Genomic DNA, 15,672 nt, shown 5'->3' with positions numbered 1-15,672 from the left:
TGTTTATCAAGAGCTGCTGTACCAAATCAACAGCAGTTTTAGTATCAAGTTCACATGAGAAATGAACTGCAGGGTCCTTGCTACCTTCAAAATACTATTCTGAGAGAAAAGGAATAGATCACATATATTGAGCTAAGAAGTTATTGTTAGTTCAGTTAGTGCCTTAATAATTTAAAGGTCTGAATTATATAACTAAAACATTAATAACAGTTAAAATTGCTATAGGAAAGAGCTTTCTGATATTTACCCTTTTTCTCTGCTCTTATCCTTCTAATCAAGGGCCCTAAGGGGTCCTAAGGAAGAATTGGATTTGGTTCTTCCTCAAGAAGAAATGAGGAAATGATTAATTATTTCAGTTTTTAGGTGAGCAACAGATAATGGTGTATTTGGCTTCATGGACTTTCTGTTGTTCAAGGCATCTGGAATCTTTCATCATTCTTAAGTGAATCCTCTCTTGTTAATGAAGCCTGTATTGGGGTTATGCGGTAAGGTCTTGGTAGCAGGGAGCTGTAGAGATGGCCTCTGTGAGAAGATTTCAGGGACTACCCTGATCCAACCTCAGTTGATTCCAGGCAGTTCTAAAATGGACCTTTTGCTGAACCCATCAGCAAATATGTAGTAACATATTTAAGAAAGGGTAAAAAAATGCTGCACAGCAGCTGTGAGGGAGAGTAGTGTTAAAAATGTGAGATAAACCACCCTGCAGACACCAATGTCAGAGAAGAAGGAGGGATAGGAGATGAACGAAGTGCTGGAGCAGAGATTTTCTTACCACCTTTGGAGAAGACTATGGCGATGCAGGTTGTTACCCTAGAGCCCATGGGGAACTGTTTCAGAGCAGTTACCTCCAATGCACCTCATGAAGGACCCCACACCAAAGCATGAGTATATATCTTGAAGGAAGCTGCAGTTCATGAAGAGTCCATGCAGGAGCAGGTTTTCTGGAAGGAATGTGTCTGTTGGGGTACCCACACTGGAGCAGTCTGTTCCTGAAAGACTGTACCCCATGGAGGTACTGCTGGAGCAGTTGTTGAAGAACTGCAGCCCATGGGAAGGTCCCATGTCAAAGAAGTTTGTTAAAAATTGAGTCCCATGGGAGGGACCCTGCACTGGAGCAAGGGAACAGCCTGAGGAGCATTTTAGCAACAAAGTATTATGGACTGACCACAATCCCCATTCCCCTGTGCTACTTGTGGAGAGGAAGTAGAAGAGTCAGTAAAGTTGAGCCTGGGAAGAAGGAGAGGATGGGGGGAAAGCGATTTTTAATTGACAATAAATTAATTTTCCAAAAATCATGTCTGTTTTTCCCATGATGGTAGTTGGTGAGCAATGTCCCTGTCCTTATCTTGACCCATGAGCTTTTTTCATCTGTATTCTCTCTCCTGTCCTGCTGGGGAGGGGCAATGAGAAAGTGGCTTGGTGGGCTCCTGACAGCCATCTGATTTCAAGCCACCACAAAATCTCATGAATTAAGAGAATAGCTTCAGTCTCAATATTCAGCTTGTAGCTTTAACAACACCAAGTGTTCAAGATCAAGCATCATATCCAGACTCATTTTGGTGGAATTACTTCATCTTTTCTTATTAACATCTCAGTTGATCATCTTTAGCTAAGCTCTTCTAGCTGAACATCATTAAATAAGCCATGGGAAAAGTGTTCTTCCTTTTTAGGTAAAATCAAGAAAAGAACTGCATTCCATCACTTAGCTTTTGGTTTTCTATTGGTGGTCTGTGGAAACATCAGTATCTCCCTCCTGTAACCTGACTGATCTTTGAGAATCTATGTGTTGATCTTTAATTATGCCAGTGGTCTTTTATGCATTCTAATAATTTTTCAGTCCAAGCAGATTTGAATTTGAGTCAGGGAGTTGTCTGAAAGGCGATGCATCTAGCCTTCTGTCTTTCATACTCAGAATAAAGTTTGAAATATATCTTTTCAAGAAGACAGTGTCTGAGAAGGAAGCTGCTGGTAATCAAAGGTGGGAATTATCCACGCCTATAATAAGAGCAACCAGATCTAACATACCCAGTGTCTATGTACTGCATGGCAAAGAATTTCTTTATAAAAAGTCTCTGTAAAATTGAGAAGTGTCAGCATTCATAGAGAAAGCAAACTGAAGGGATTTCATCTTGCTAGTATGGTGACATATATCTTCTGAAAAGGTACAAAGGATACAGTGTGCATTTAGATTACTGACATGGATGTGCAGAAGATTATTTTTCAGTAGAAGTATTTTTTCACATTTTTTCCATTCATTATGGTCACATTTGAGATAACTTTAGATAACTAGACTTAGCGTTTTTTTTCTCCTTTAAGCTTGTAAGGGTTGTATTACGTTTTAGGTGCCTCTGATATTTTTAGAAGATTAAAATAAGGTGTATTATATAGGACAATACTTTCACATAGTTTTCATGCTCAATCTGTTGTGCAGTATATTCTGTAGCCAAAGGTAAAGGAGTTTCTGATATTTTGTAAGGTGAATTTGCGAAGAGGATAAGAAGCTTTTTTGAAATATGTGATCTCACTTAAATCCACATAGCACTTTCTGTAAAAAAACTTGCAAAATATCCATGTGATAAAGTGTATGAAGTCAGCAGGCCTGAGAAAATTTCATCTCAGTAGAACTTTTCCCTACCAGTGTGAATTCAAATTCATGTTATATTAATCACACTCTCTATGTTAACATACCTCATGGAACTATAATGTTTTGTGATGATGAATCCTTCAAATGGGATTTGGTATATGACTTTCATAGCACTTATGCCAGTGTAAGATTGATGTTGATTCTTTCAGGACATTTAACCCTGGGGCAATATACTTGCCCTTTTTCTGGACAGTTATTAATTCACCCAAAGCAAATTTTCTCTATCATTCTGCCTTTAAAGCAGAGGTAACTCATGAATATAGGATACTTTTTTTTTCCCAATAAAAGATTCAGTATAGAAATTAAAATTGGTAAAAAAGGTATTGCTTCAAGTCTGCAAGTGGAAGGCACTGCACCTGTAGGTAAGAAGTGGCTCCCTGTATTTTCTTACTGTGAAATAATGTAAATTTTCTAATCAGGAAAATTTGTGGAGAACAGATATTTGTTATGTTTTTTCTTTAAGAAAATTAAAAATATATGCTAAAAATAACACACATGAATGCAGAAACCACAAAGTTCATAGATCTATATTATCCTCACAATGACTAAATAGTGTTTTTTTGTGTCAGCTCCCATTAAGGCAAATTGAAGTGGAAAGAATAAATTCTTTTATGGAGGTCTTATAAAGCTATGCCGTTTCTCCTTTCTCACACTTGGGCAGCAATTCACTTGTCTTCTTTCTTTTCAGTCTTCAATCTCATTAGCTTGATTGCTTACCCTCCCTCCAGATTTCAGAAAGGGACTTTTCTTTAAGAGTATTTTGAAAAAGCTTGTTTTTTTAATCTTTTTAAACAGCAGCACTGTTTTGCAGTTTCCAAAGATAAGTGCGTTATCAAGTTTTCTTTTCACTGTGTGTGCATATACATTGTGTGTCTGTGCACATGTTTGTGTATATGAATGCATTCCCTCAAATATGAATCCTCTACGGATTACCATGATGGTGCTAACAAGTGCAGAATTGCTTTCTTGGGTATAATAAATATAGTGATGGATTTTATCTACACTGATTAAAAGAAAAAAAAAAGGTCTTAAAGCATATTTATTAACGAGTGCTGTCTAAACTGTTCTGAAAAATCATTATGGAGTAAAACAGTATTAAAATTCATGTTTTCTATAATACAGACATATGTTTAGTTACTAGTAACTAGCGTGCACTTCAACTAACATCAAACACAAGTTTCTTTCTCTAAAAGAAAATGTAGGTTTTTTTCAAAACTATGTTAGCTTGTTATGAATAAGGCTAGTGGAAGAAAGGCTTCAAAACTAACAAGCCAGGAAAGTGGCTGTGAATTTAATCATGTGAAAGCATTGGCTCCAGAGGCAAAGTAATTCAAAACATGGTATATGATGACTGAAAATAGAGGGAAAAAAATCACAGTCTGATTCACTGCTTTGTTTTCCCTTGCCCTGAAATATAAAATAAAAATGCAAGGAGTTTTGCTTTGTTTCGCTTTTTTTATGTTAGTGAATTACAGTATACACAGACATGTTTATACAGATCTATATCTTTGTTTAATACTCAAATGTTTATTTTTACTGCTTTTATTTTGATGTGTGATCCTTAGAGATCTCCATGATATGCAGTAAAATACTAAACAAGAATGTATTATCATTGCATTTATATATCAAATGATAGGCCACCTCTGAAGAGCAGAGATTTAGGCTTTGCGTAAGGCATTTTCTTCAAAATATTGATGTATTTACATGCTATTTCATTCAAAATCTCCCACTTCAAAAGTTAAAACCAGACAGATATTAAAAACAGTATATCCTTTCTGTGTGAATAATTTTGCACAACTGTTTCATGCTTGAAACATTATGATGTGTTTCAATTTGCTAAAGGATCCTACAGTGATAGTTACGTCATACTTTGCTTTGAATTACTTGTGCATCTGTCATTGTACAACATTGTCCATCGTAATGTTGCAAAACAATTAAGTTGAAGTAGGAAAATCACTACTGGCCGACCAGAAGTTAAGGGTTGGGGTTTTTTTAATTTCATTTTCTGTGCTGACAAAGTTTAGAAATAATATGCCTGAGCTATTTTGCTGAGTGCTTTAAAAACACAGAAACGAAAGCATAAGATCAAGAATACTTATAGTCTAACTTGGTGAGCTATACTAACAAAGAAATAGAATTTAACTATTTCTTGTAGCTACTTACACTGTTTAAGCTTTTTTCAGTAGCAAGTCAACACTTTAGGAAGTATTAATGGATTTTGATTTTAAGATCATCACACAGTGGGATGTCCTCAACAATATTGGATGCAAATATTGATTACCCCTAAATGCAAAGCAGCACTGAGGGAAATATTTTTACTAAGAACAGCTTTTAATTTGGACTTGAACAGTTGGTCTTGTTTTATAGTCCTGCATTTTTTAGTTTTTGTTTGTTGTTTTTTTAATAATACTTGCATGCTCGGATTTTGTTGCCATAGAAATATGAGCATTTTTAGTTTTGCAAAATTATGCAAATTCTTTTTCTTGTTAAAATATTCATGAAGGGGTACAGCCAGAGATGGGAGGGTAAGGGTCAGTTCTTGTGTCTTAGTGGAAATGAACATTGACATAAATGTTCTAGTTAGTATTTCATTCTGATACTGCAGGAAGGCATTTATTGATATGTCTCCTGTAATAAGGGTTTGTCCCTATGGAAGCAAAGACCATGGAATGGGAGACAAACATTTAATCAGTAAAATTAAGAATTGCTTTCAGTTATGAGGTTGTTGATAGCTACAAGACCCTTATTTAGAAGTGTTTGATAAAGCTATGTTATTTAGAAACATGTCTCAGAGTTAATGCTCAAATAGTGACTTTGATTTCATTATCACTAGTAGTCTGAAACATCTTCACAGTTAAAGTGATATTTTTATCCAGATCTACACCCTTCAGCCACTCTGGCCCTGCTAAATTGGTGTTCGTAAGGATCAGAGTAGCTGTTGCAAAAAACTACTCAGCAGCTGATTAGTTTGTATTAGCTACTTTTTTTTCTCCTCTGCAGTTTAACTGTCTGCAACTTTGATGACATACAAGTTTAATTTTTTTAAAATTCCCTCTGTGACAAGTGCCTGACATTATGTTACAGGGTCACAGTTTCTGGCATATTTTTGCTAGACTGGGAAACTTCCAATGACTGAAATCTACTTGCCACCGGAGTAATAGGTATGGGCAATAATTGTACATGAATTACTGTTACCACATCACTACTGGAAGAATATGTACCCTACTTTATATTTTCCAGTCCTTGATCTAGTTACAGCAGCTTGGGGAACAGTGGTTGAAAAGGCACAGTGACGGAAGGAGTCTGATCATATGGAAAGCAAAGGAGGAAGTGAATAAGCATACTAACTGTGTGGTTAAGTAACTATAACAAGGTAATTATATATTCTAAATTTTGTAAAGGCTTATCATTAGCAAATTAGATTTTATACTTCAGGAATGGTTGGCCAGACAGTTCCGTTCTGTTCTCCAGTGAGAGGAAATGACAACTGGGAATGATGATAGAAATTTGAGAATTTGTAGAGTAAATGTCTAAATTCATAAGTACATTTCAGGAAGCAGAATATAATCTTATTGTGCAGATTTGTAATCAGTTACTGATTCCATTAATTTTTTCAGTGCTAAGTTCAGAAAGAGCAACTACATGACATAAGTAGGAGTTGCAGCACAGGGCTTACAGGACAGCTGATATGCTTCAGTTCCCATCTTCTTAGGAACTGAGATTTGTACTATTTTTCCTTTTAGAATCTCCTTATATCACTTAATGTTGTGATATTATGTATTAAACACAATGAATTGTGCATTTTACTTAGACATCTGCTTTTTCTTTGCTTCCAAATAATGCGGTCTACTTCATCCAAGGAGGAAGAGAAACAGGGTTAGGAAATGATAATGTTGATACCGTATCCCAGTAGCAGTGAGACTGGGCTGAGTTTCTGGGTATAATTTAGAAAATCCACAAATAAGAAGCTACTATTGAATTCTTTAAGATTTTCCATGTATATGTTTCTTGTTATAGTAGACCAGCATATATATATATACACACATATATATTATAGTATAGTGTGTATATATATAATGTGTATATATGTATATACACACTATATGTGTAGTAGTTACATTGAATTAAAAGAATTGTGTGAGATTTGAATCGGTCTACACTGTGTGTGACAAGCTATTTTAAGTATGAAGGGCCTGGAAATAAGCGTCAGATTGTCATGCTCAGGATGGCAAGGCTTATCAACCACTTTCCAAAAATTATGCCTCAGATCTTCTAGACCAAGACAGAAAAGGCAGCAGGACAATTAAGGGATGATTAAGGAGATACTAGAATTTAATGACTTCCCCTTTTGATATTCTTTTCTCACTCATGTTTCTGTTTTCTATGTTTGAATCTGAACACATAGTGTTTCACTGATAGGTGCCGGGGTATTCTCTCTGCTGCCTGGTGACCAGATGCAATGTACAGTAAGACTTTGCTATAGCTAAATCTGTGTTCGTTGAATCATAAAATGGTTTGGGTTGGAAGAGACCTTAAAGACCATCTAGTTCCAACCCCCTGCCATGGGCAGGGACACTTCACACTAGACCAGGTTGCTCGAAGCCCCATCCAACCTGGCCTTGATCACCTGCAGGAATGGTGAGCACTTCTAGGTATGGACGTTTTGGAAGGGATCCCAGTTGCTCAAATATTGGTATACAGTGTATGAAAGAGACATGGTCAAGGTACATATGTAGTATAAGTTGGCAGGTTTGATCGCTGCTTATCAGTTGTGCTTGCTCTGTGAACTGGTGTTTTCTCTTAATCTGAAAACTTTCTGATTAAGGGGAAAAAAGTTGAAGCTACAGATTTGATGGTTCTTTTCACTGCTGGGAAACTGTAACGTACTGAGATTTATTGTGAATATGTTGTTTCATTATCCAGTGTATAAAGGAAGAAGATCTTACACAATGAGTTTTTAAGGATATTTTTTTTTTTTTTAGTTTTCCATAAAGGTCATTTGAGGTAGAGCAAATAAATGTTGTCGTATTGGTGTGCTTTATATCTTGCTCTTTGATTTCTTAGCGTATAGCTTAGACATTGGAAGGTATTCTGTGATCAAATGAGTGCCTAGGTTGAGTAAAACTTTTGATTCAATTCTGTACATATGATCAGCAGGGAAAATACTGAAAATTAAAGAGGCTGTGTCATAACATTCTCAATAAGATTCCAGACATGAATGACTTGGAAATCTTGTTTATCACAGTGGTCTTTTTCAAGAGACTGGAGATGACAGTAAATGCTTTGAGATGCTTAGCTTCCCCTTTGAGTGATTCAGTGTTGTAGAAAAACACTCACAGAAAGCAACTGAACCGAGAGATATAGTAGTCAGGCTACTTTATAAGCTTATTCCCTCCATGTTCAGTTAACTTAACTGGAAGCAGTATTCTGAATAAGTGAATTTAAGTAAAATGTAGCATCAATTTATACAATTTATATTGAAGAATTTTGAGTATACTTAAGCAGGGAAACTAGGATTCTGAACTATCTGGGACAGAGTTGGAGGAACTCCAGGTGATATAAAGTTAGGGGGAAAAGCCCATTCTCTCAGGGGAAAAAATTAACTTCCATATGAAGAAAACTCAATTTTTAAAGCTAGCCAGAACTAAACTGTCATTCAGATGGAACAGGATTATTCTGCTCCCTGCTTTATCTTAAATATTACCATAATGCTTCAGAAGAGCTTTTATATTCTATCTAAATTCAAGTCTGTCTAAGAGAGAAGAGTCTATTTAATCTCTAATTGGATCTTGAGTAGAACTAAAACATGCGTTCTTTACTGAGTCCTACTATTAAATGAATAAAAGTTTGATGTTTTCTTGGTGATGATTCTATTGGAATTCTTTTCTAGTCCCTGCCTTTCCTCACTCTGCAAGCAGCATGAAGATTGGATCAACAAAGCCTGATTAAATACCATAAATTTACACCAGTAATTTTTTTGTAAACAAGATAATAATCCAGATGAAAACTGTATTAACAATGGAATATTTTCCTCAACATAAGTAAATTAAGTTAGGAAAAGCAGAAATTCCTGTCTACACTGAGTGGGTGGCTAGAGGAACACTTACATACTTGTGTTGTGCTGATTGATGTCTGACTGGACATGAACCAGCAGTGTGCCCTGCAGTGTGTCCAGGCAGCCAAGAAGGCTAACAGCATCCTGGCCTGTGTCAGAAATAGTGTGGCCAGCAGGACTAGGGAAGTGATCGTCCCCCTGTACTGGGCACTGGTGAAGCCACACCTTGAATCCTGTGTTCAATTCTGGGCCCCTCACTACAAGAAGGACATCGAGGAGCTCAAGTGGGTCCAGAAAAGCACAACAAAGCTAGTGAAGGGTCTGGAGAGCAAGTCTTACGAGGAACAGCTGGGGTAACTGGAGTTGTTTAGTCTGAAGAAGAGAAGGCTTAGGGGGGTCCTGATCACCCTCTGCAACTACCTGAAAGGAGGTTGTAATGAGATGGGGGTCAGTCTATTCTCCCAAGTAACAAGTGATAGGACAAGAGGTAGCAGCCTCAAGCTCTGCCAAGGGAGGTTTAGATTCGATATTAGGAAAAATCACTGAAAGGGTTATCAGGCATTGGAACAGGCTTCTAAAGGAAATGGTGGAATCACCATTCCAGGAAGTGTTCTAGAAACATGTAGATGAGGCCCTTAGTGATACGGTTTAGTGGTGGTCTTGGCAGTTCTGGAATAATGGTTGGACTTGATCCTAAAGGTCTTTAGCTGTCGGTTAAGATGGTACATTGTTCAGTACCTTGTCAAATCATATCACAACTGCAGAGGTGCCAATCTATTATGGACTAAATTAGTCAGCACTACTGAACTGGGAGCAATCTGATTTTTTTTTTTTCCTAAACAATTTCCTTCATGTAGTTAGTGCGCATGTTCTGGTGGCAGATATCTCTTTGCTGAAATCTGTCGTAAATTAATTGTGTACCTAGAGAGTTTGTGGAGATGAAAGAATCCAAATAAACTTCAACATTTTATTGCAGCTCTATTTCATAGAAATTCAAGAAGGCTAGAAGGGAATGTTAAACTGTGTCTAGTATGAATTCATTGCGTTTAAGCACTGTATCTAGGAGTAGATATTGCCACCAAGAATATGACAGAGCCGCTGTAAAACTGAGTGAGCATCTCTGGGGTTTTTTTATAATTATAATAGCAAGCAAAAAAAAAGTTCATAGGCACATCAGGAAATGAACAGGCATTTTTTTTTCATTTTGGGCATGTCTTCTGGTATAGGAGAATATTATTATCTCTAAGAACCTTGCACTGCTATCAGTAGCTTGCTGTGAGATTCCTTGGTTTCATATTCAGCAGCATGTTTATTAGCTTTCTCTAAAGAAATGTTTCACCCCTTCAAGTTTATAGACTTTTCTTTTTCCTTTTTTTCTTTCTTTTTCTGGTAGCATTTGTTCACTTGATATAGTTCTAATTGTATGTCTGTGTATACAATAATGTAATAGCAAGCAGTGTTCATGTTTCTGAAAGCATGTCAGCTTTCTATAGCTGTATTGCAGCTATATTAGTGTAATAAAAGTATTAACTCTCTCTGTAATGCTTATCTCTCTAATACAGTGCGTTGGTGACTATATATCTGCTGGAACCCCTAATAGTGAAGAAGGAAAAGATTGTCCAACTTCTTGATATTTGCTGATGCTTTTTATTTCACTAATTTCTGAAGTCTGCTTTATGAGTATTAGTCTAAATCCAGTTTAATATGGTAATATATTTTTGCTTTTGAAGGTGTCATGTTCTCTTGGATTAGGCCTTCAGTTATACACTTTCTGTGTAATACTTTATCAATTTGTGAAATCTGTGTCTCCCAATTTATTTTTAAAATATAAATATAAATATGAAGTGAAGTGATTTGAAAGTCATCCATCAGGGAGGAAACCATAGACCAGACACTCTCTAGATTCAGTTGACTATACAAAGGACTTCTTTCAGTTGTATACATGTAGCCCCATGGTGCCGTATCAGATGCTCCAGTATATTCCATCTGACTTCCACTTAGGAGGGTCATGGTCATCTAATTCACAAATGGGCAACTATAGATGCTTAAGTTACAAATTGGGTCTCTTCCTAGATGACAAAAGAGCATTTTACTGCTTAATGAGATAAGGGATTGTAAACAGCACTGTGTTTAGGGGAGTTAGCTCTTCTAAAGTTATATCTGGGAGCTGTTGTTCAGAAGAAATGAGGCAGCCTCCAGTATAGTGGAGTAGCTACTAAAACTTTACAGGCATATTTACAAGAGTCATTGGAGAGGGCAAGTGTGAAACACTAAGCGATTCAAGAATAAGATGGGTTATAAAAGCTGTATAAGAAAGAGGTACTCTTCAGTGACATTAGCAGGATAGATCCTGATGGCTTGCCTCAGAAAAGCATTGACAGCAGACTGACTAAGTGGTGGAAGACAAAGACTCCTAACATTTGATTTCCATGTGAAGAGATGAAACCTTTCCTCATCTGTGGCTTTGCAGATATTTGTAGCAATTCTGTCTGTTTTCAATGCTGTAAATATTTGTGGCTTACTATCACTTGTCTTACAATCACTTGATTTTAGTGTGCAGGCATGAAATCAAAGCATACTTTACACAAGGTAGTACTGAGTATTTCATCCTACCTTCCACCTTTCTTCCTGTTGAGTACGGGTGGTTTTGTTCACAGGATAGGAGCCATCTCTTCTGCTTCAGAGGGTTTTAGCTGACCCAGAATGCAACTGTCAGGATGTCATAGCCAGTCTTGTCTGCTCTCTGGTTCTATGTTTTAACAACATGTAACACAATAGTACAAGTACAGTTAACCATAAAATTAACCATCTGCCAGAAACTTGGTAGATTAGACTTAACACAAGTGTGATTTCTCTCTCCTATACTTGTTTTTCTTAGGAAGTCTGTGACTTTGCTTGAAAACATAGATTTTGCCTTCTGAGCCAGGAAGAAATATTTGATGTATTAATCAGAAAACAGAGGCAGAGGCAAAGAAGATTCTGTGGAACTTCCTTGACATTTTTATTCAGCTGTTCTTGCCTCAGCAATACGTGCCTTTGTCACCAGCAAGGCAAACTTTTATGATCTGTTTTCTTTGGTATTGCTATGGCCTCGGATGAGAATCCTTGAGGCAGAGCTCTGAATCTTTGGGTGATATAGAGAACAACATTAAAATGAAGGCATCTTACAGGTGCCCAACTTCTGTATCACACTTGTATTCAAAAATCAGTGAAAAATTGTTTTTTTTTTCCCTAGATAAGACATAATTGTTCATGCAGCACATGGATTGACCTCTGAATTCTTTGCCTATGAGCGAACTTGTACTTTAAATATACAGAGGAAAGAAATTATATTTGTGAACAATAGCAGAAGGAAGTAGTACTTTCTGTTTTATAGAAGTTTGTTGGGTTTTTCTTCTAATCTAATCTACATTGGTGAATACACAACGTAAATACGTATTCTGAACTAGCGGGTGCTCTCTCCAGTATGTGCCATCTGGGGACCTTGACTTTAGTGTGTGATCCTGTTGGTGATATACAGATCTTGCCAGCTGCAACCATGAAACTCAGATGGCTGTGGCTAGCAGAGATCTCAAGAGACTTCTTAGTCATATTCCGACTCTTAGCCATCATATCTCTGATTTGTTTGAACTCCTGTTAAACATTTAACAGAGGAATTCAACAGCATTTTCAGGTAGCTTGATATTGTTTTGGCCATCCCTAGTGTCAGAGAGCTTTCTGTGTACTCAACCTGAATCTTCTTCATGCCTTCCCTGCAACTGCCACAGGAAAATAAAAATGGTCATTTCATTTTTTCCAGTCTTATGTTTTGGTAGACTATTTGCTGTTTTCTCTTAGCATTCCTTTTTCTGGACTAGTCAATCCTACACCTTTTCGCTAGTGTTCGCTGTTGTTTATATTTTAGAAGTGCCTGATCTGTTCTGGTTGCTCTCTCTAAACTATAGTTTGTCTGATTGTGATTGCTTTGTTAGCCTCTGTGTTTAAGGAATTTTCAGCCTTTGAAAAGCATAGAAGAAAAATGACTACGTGTGATTTCTAGATGATTGAGCAAGAAGGGAATAGTCCATAGATCTGTAATCCTCACATATCTGCATATGGTTTTGCAACACTGGAATTCTATTTCTGGGAAATCCTGATGCTGGAGAAAACTGGCCCCAAATGTTAAGGCATGTTTTCTTTCCTTTAAATAAGTTTTTCTTTTTTCTCCCCAGGTGGCAGCTGCTGGCGGGCATCTGAAATTTACAGTATTTTATGACTTCACAAAGGAAGAAGAGACAGTTCAATTGATGGTTCAGTCTGATGTCATCATAGAGGTAAAGTGATTGTATTTTCAACTACCAAAAAAATAAAAAAATTACTTATGTCTTTAGATGTTCAGCATGAAGCCTGGTGTTTGAGGACGCAAAACAGCAGGGTACACATACTTTCAGTTAGTTTATAGTATCAGAAAATGGATACACTTCAGAGAACTGCAACCTTCAGTAATTCAAGGAGCCTCTGGGAATATTGTGGTAGCTTACAAAACTATATTCTTCTTGTTTATCAGGAGGAATAAAGAAATAAAATAATTGGTTATTTGAGGTAACTGTTTCACATTCTTTCAGCAGACTTGTTCTTGTGCAGCTAAGATTGTAAGAATTTGCTTTTGCCTCTGCAAAGCCATGACACTAGGTTCTGGCTGAAAAACTTTCTTTTGCACTTTCAACTTTATCAGGCAAGCCCATTTCAGTGGTATGAAAGGTGAATGTTATTACTGATATTTATTATTCTTGTAAAATATATTATTCAATAAATCCTGTACCCCAACTGGCTACAGATGGAGATTTTTTCCTGACTTTTTTTCATATTTAAATGTCTCTCTCTCATGTCTGTATCTAGGGACATGACTTGAGAATCAGCACTCCAAAAGGGGGCATTCACCTGCAGCCTTCTGAAGAGCACACTGAAGAAATTGTGCTGAAACCAGAATCTTTCTCTGTGTATGGCACTGATGTTCCAGTCAGCAGGAGGGAGTTCATGACTCTACTTGCAAATGTAAAGAGGATCCTCATAAGAGCCACATACAGCAATGGGATGAATGCCATCTACAGGTGAATGTGGAAAAAGTGTCCATTTGCTACATACAGGCAGCTTCTCAAAATAATTTCTCTCCTCATAGAACTAAGTTGATGTAATTTTAAACACGCTAATTTATTATCGTGAAATACACAGTATTCATTTACATTTTCAAACATTTGTTATTATTTTTTTAAATTTTGGATAGGCAGGAGGAGGAGAGGCAACAGAAAGAAACATCCTTGTAAGGAAATGAAATCACATGGATTATTAAGGCATGAATGACAGTTCTATAAACAAGTTTATCTTGTGAATACTTTAATTCCCATATATATGGTAAATCATGGAGTACAGTTGATATGTTGAAGTAAGAGATGATATATTGATATATTGCTTACTTATTAGTTTCCCCAGTTAATGAGCATACATTAACATTGGATCATTAACAGAATAATACATTAACAGAATAATATTAACAGAATAATATCCTAAGTCTCTAAGCTGGAAAGGTGGCTTGAGGGGAGTTTTCTATATTTTTAATCAGTACCACACACAGAACTGACTAATCTCAAAGCTGTTCCTCTGATTTATGTCAGGTTGCTGCCTGAAATGCCTAAAACCGCTGATTTCATGTGAACTCTTGTTAGTCTTTTGATAAAATGAAAGACAAGTTATATAAGATGACACAATGGTTCTGTCGCAGTGGCTGCAGAATGGTTGAACCTGCAAAGCTTATCTTGCATTTAAAAATTTTCAAGGTGCATAAACAAATACTCCAGGTGGGCTAGAAGACAGCCTCTCCCCTGATACTGTATGATTGCACTCAATCTATACATTAATAGTTAGGTATCAGAAATAATATCTTTTAAATATGCAATGGAATTGGTAGCATAGTAGTTTTCTACTCACAAGGCATAAAATCTGAAATGCTATCTAACCTATACATCTCTTAATACAGTAGCATAAGCCATTTAGAATGCAGGGAGCTGATAACACGTTAATGATTATTTGCTTAGAGCATAGGTACAGTTTTTACTGCTGTACAATTTCCTAAACAATCCAACCATCATTTGAATACTTAGGTATTCAACATATCCTGATTGAAAGGCAGGTTGTGTCAACAACATGCAGTTTTCTGATTTGAGCTTTAGCAGTGTATATTTTATCTGTTCTAAAGAAGTCATGTTTCTTCAGCCCCTTTCTCTTCAGCTATTAATTTATATGTATTACCTCTCTGTAAAACGTATTACCTCTCTGTAAATAAGTTTGCGAATCAAAACTAGCTTGAGTGTGAGCTAAACAGTTTCCTAATTTGCTCATTTGGTGATCTATCTTACATCTCCTTGCATCCAGTTTGAAAACCTTTCATGGCCATCCCCTTCCCACCCTAGTGTTAGAGGAGAGTCAAACCACCAGGCCAGAGGTCATCTCTTATGCGCTACAAGCAGCCTGTGAGAAACTTATTCCACGGCTTTCAGCTGAAAACAGTGGGAGGTCAATGAGTGCAGTTCCTCCACTTCATTTTCATTCAAATAAATTTAAAAAAACCTACCCAAACAGCCAAACAAAAAACCAACAAACGTTAGCCAGAATTTTCGGAGGAGTACAGGAGCAATTCTGGGGTGAACCATAAGAGCTTTTATGCAGTGCTCTTTTAAAGGAGATATGTGTGATTGACTTTCTTTGGGCCAAAGGTCTCACTAAGTATTATGGGAAATGCAGACTTCAGTTATCAGTAGTTTACATATGTTTGTGTACTGACATTTGCACTAGAATGAGAAGGGGAGCTTTCCTACAAAACCCACTTTGACCAGGCAGTTGAAATCTGTGAAGGGAAGTATGTTGCTGGACATATACCAGCTACAGCTTGCCTCTACTGTGGAACAGCAGGGGTAGGACAGAGCACATCGTCTCTGGG

The 15,672-nt window shown here is 36.8% G+C and overlaps 1 protein-coding gene across 6 annotated transcripts in view; it reads left to right on the top strand.

Annotated features, from left to right (window-relative positions):
- The window catches only part of LAMA2 (laminin subunit alpha 2), a 368,512-nt gene that overhangs the window by 188,341 nt on the left and 164,499 nt on the right, over positions 1–15,672 (top strand). For all 6 annotated transcript variants that reach the window (XM_061474973.1, XM_061474970.1, XM_061474968.1 and 3 more), the window contains exons 13-14: positions 12,911–13,012; positions 13,578–13,789. In XM_061474973.1, the coding sequence (XP_061330957.1) occupies positions 12,911–13,012; positions 13,578–13,789 (314 nt within the window). The remainder of the gene's footprint in view (positions 1–12,910; positions 13,013–13,577; positions 13,790–15,672) is intronic.

This window comes from Pezoporus flaviventris, unplaced genomic scaffold (assembly GCF_033815535.1).
Source record: "Pezoporus flaviventris isolate CSIRO_AGI_PZ_B2104156 unplaced genomic scaffold, CSIRO_AGI_Pfla_v1 ptg000081l, whole genome shotgun sequence".
NCBI lineage: Eukaryota > Metazoa > Chordata > Aves > Psittaciformes > Psittacidae > Pezoporus > Pezoporus flaviventris.
The sequence above is the reverse complement of the archived record's forward strand: the minus strand, read 5'-3'. Positions and strand labels throughout refer to the sequence as shown.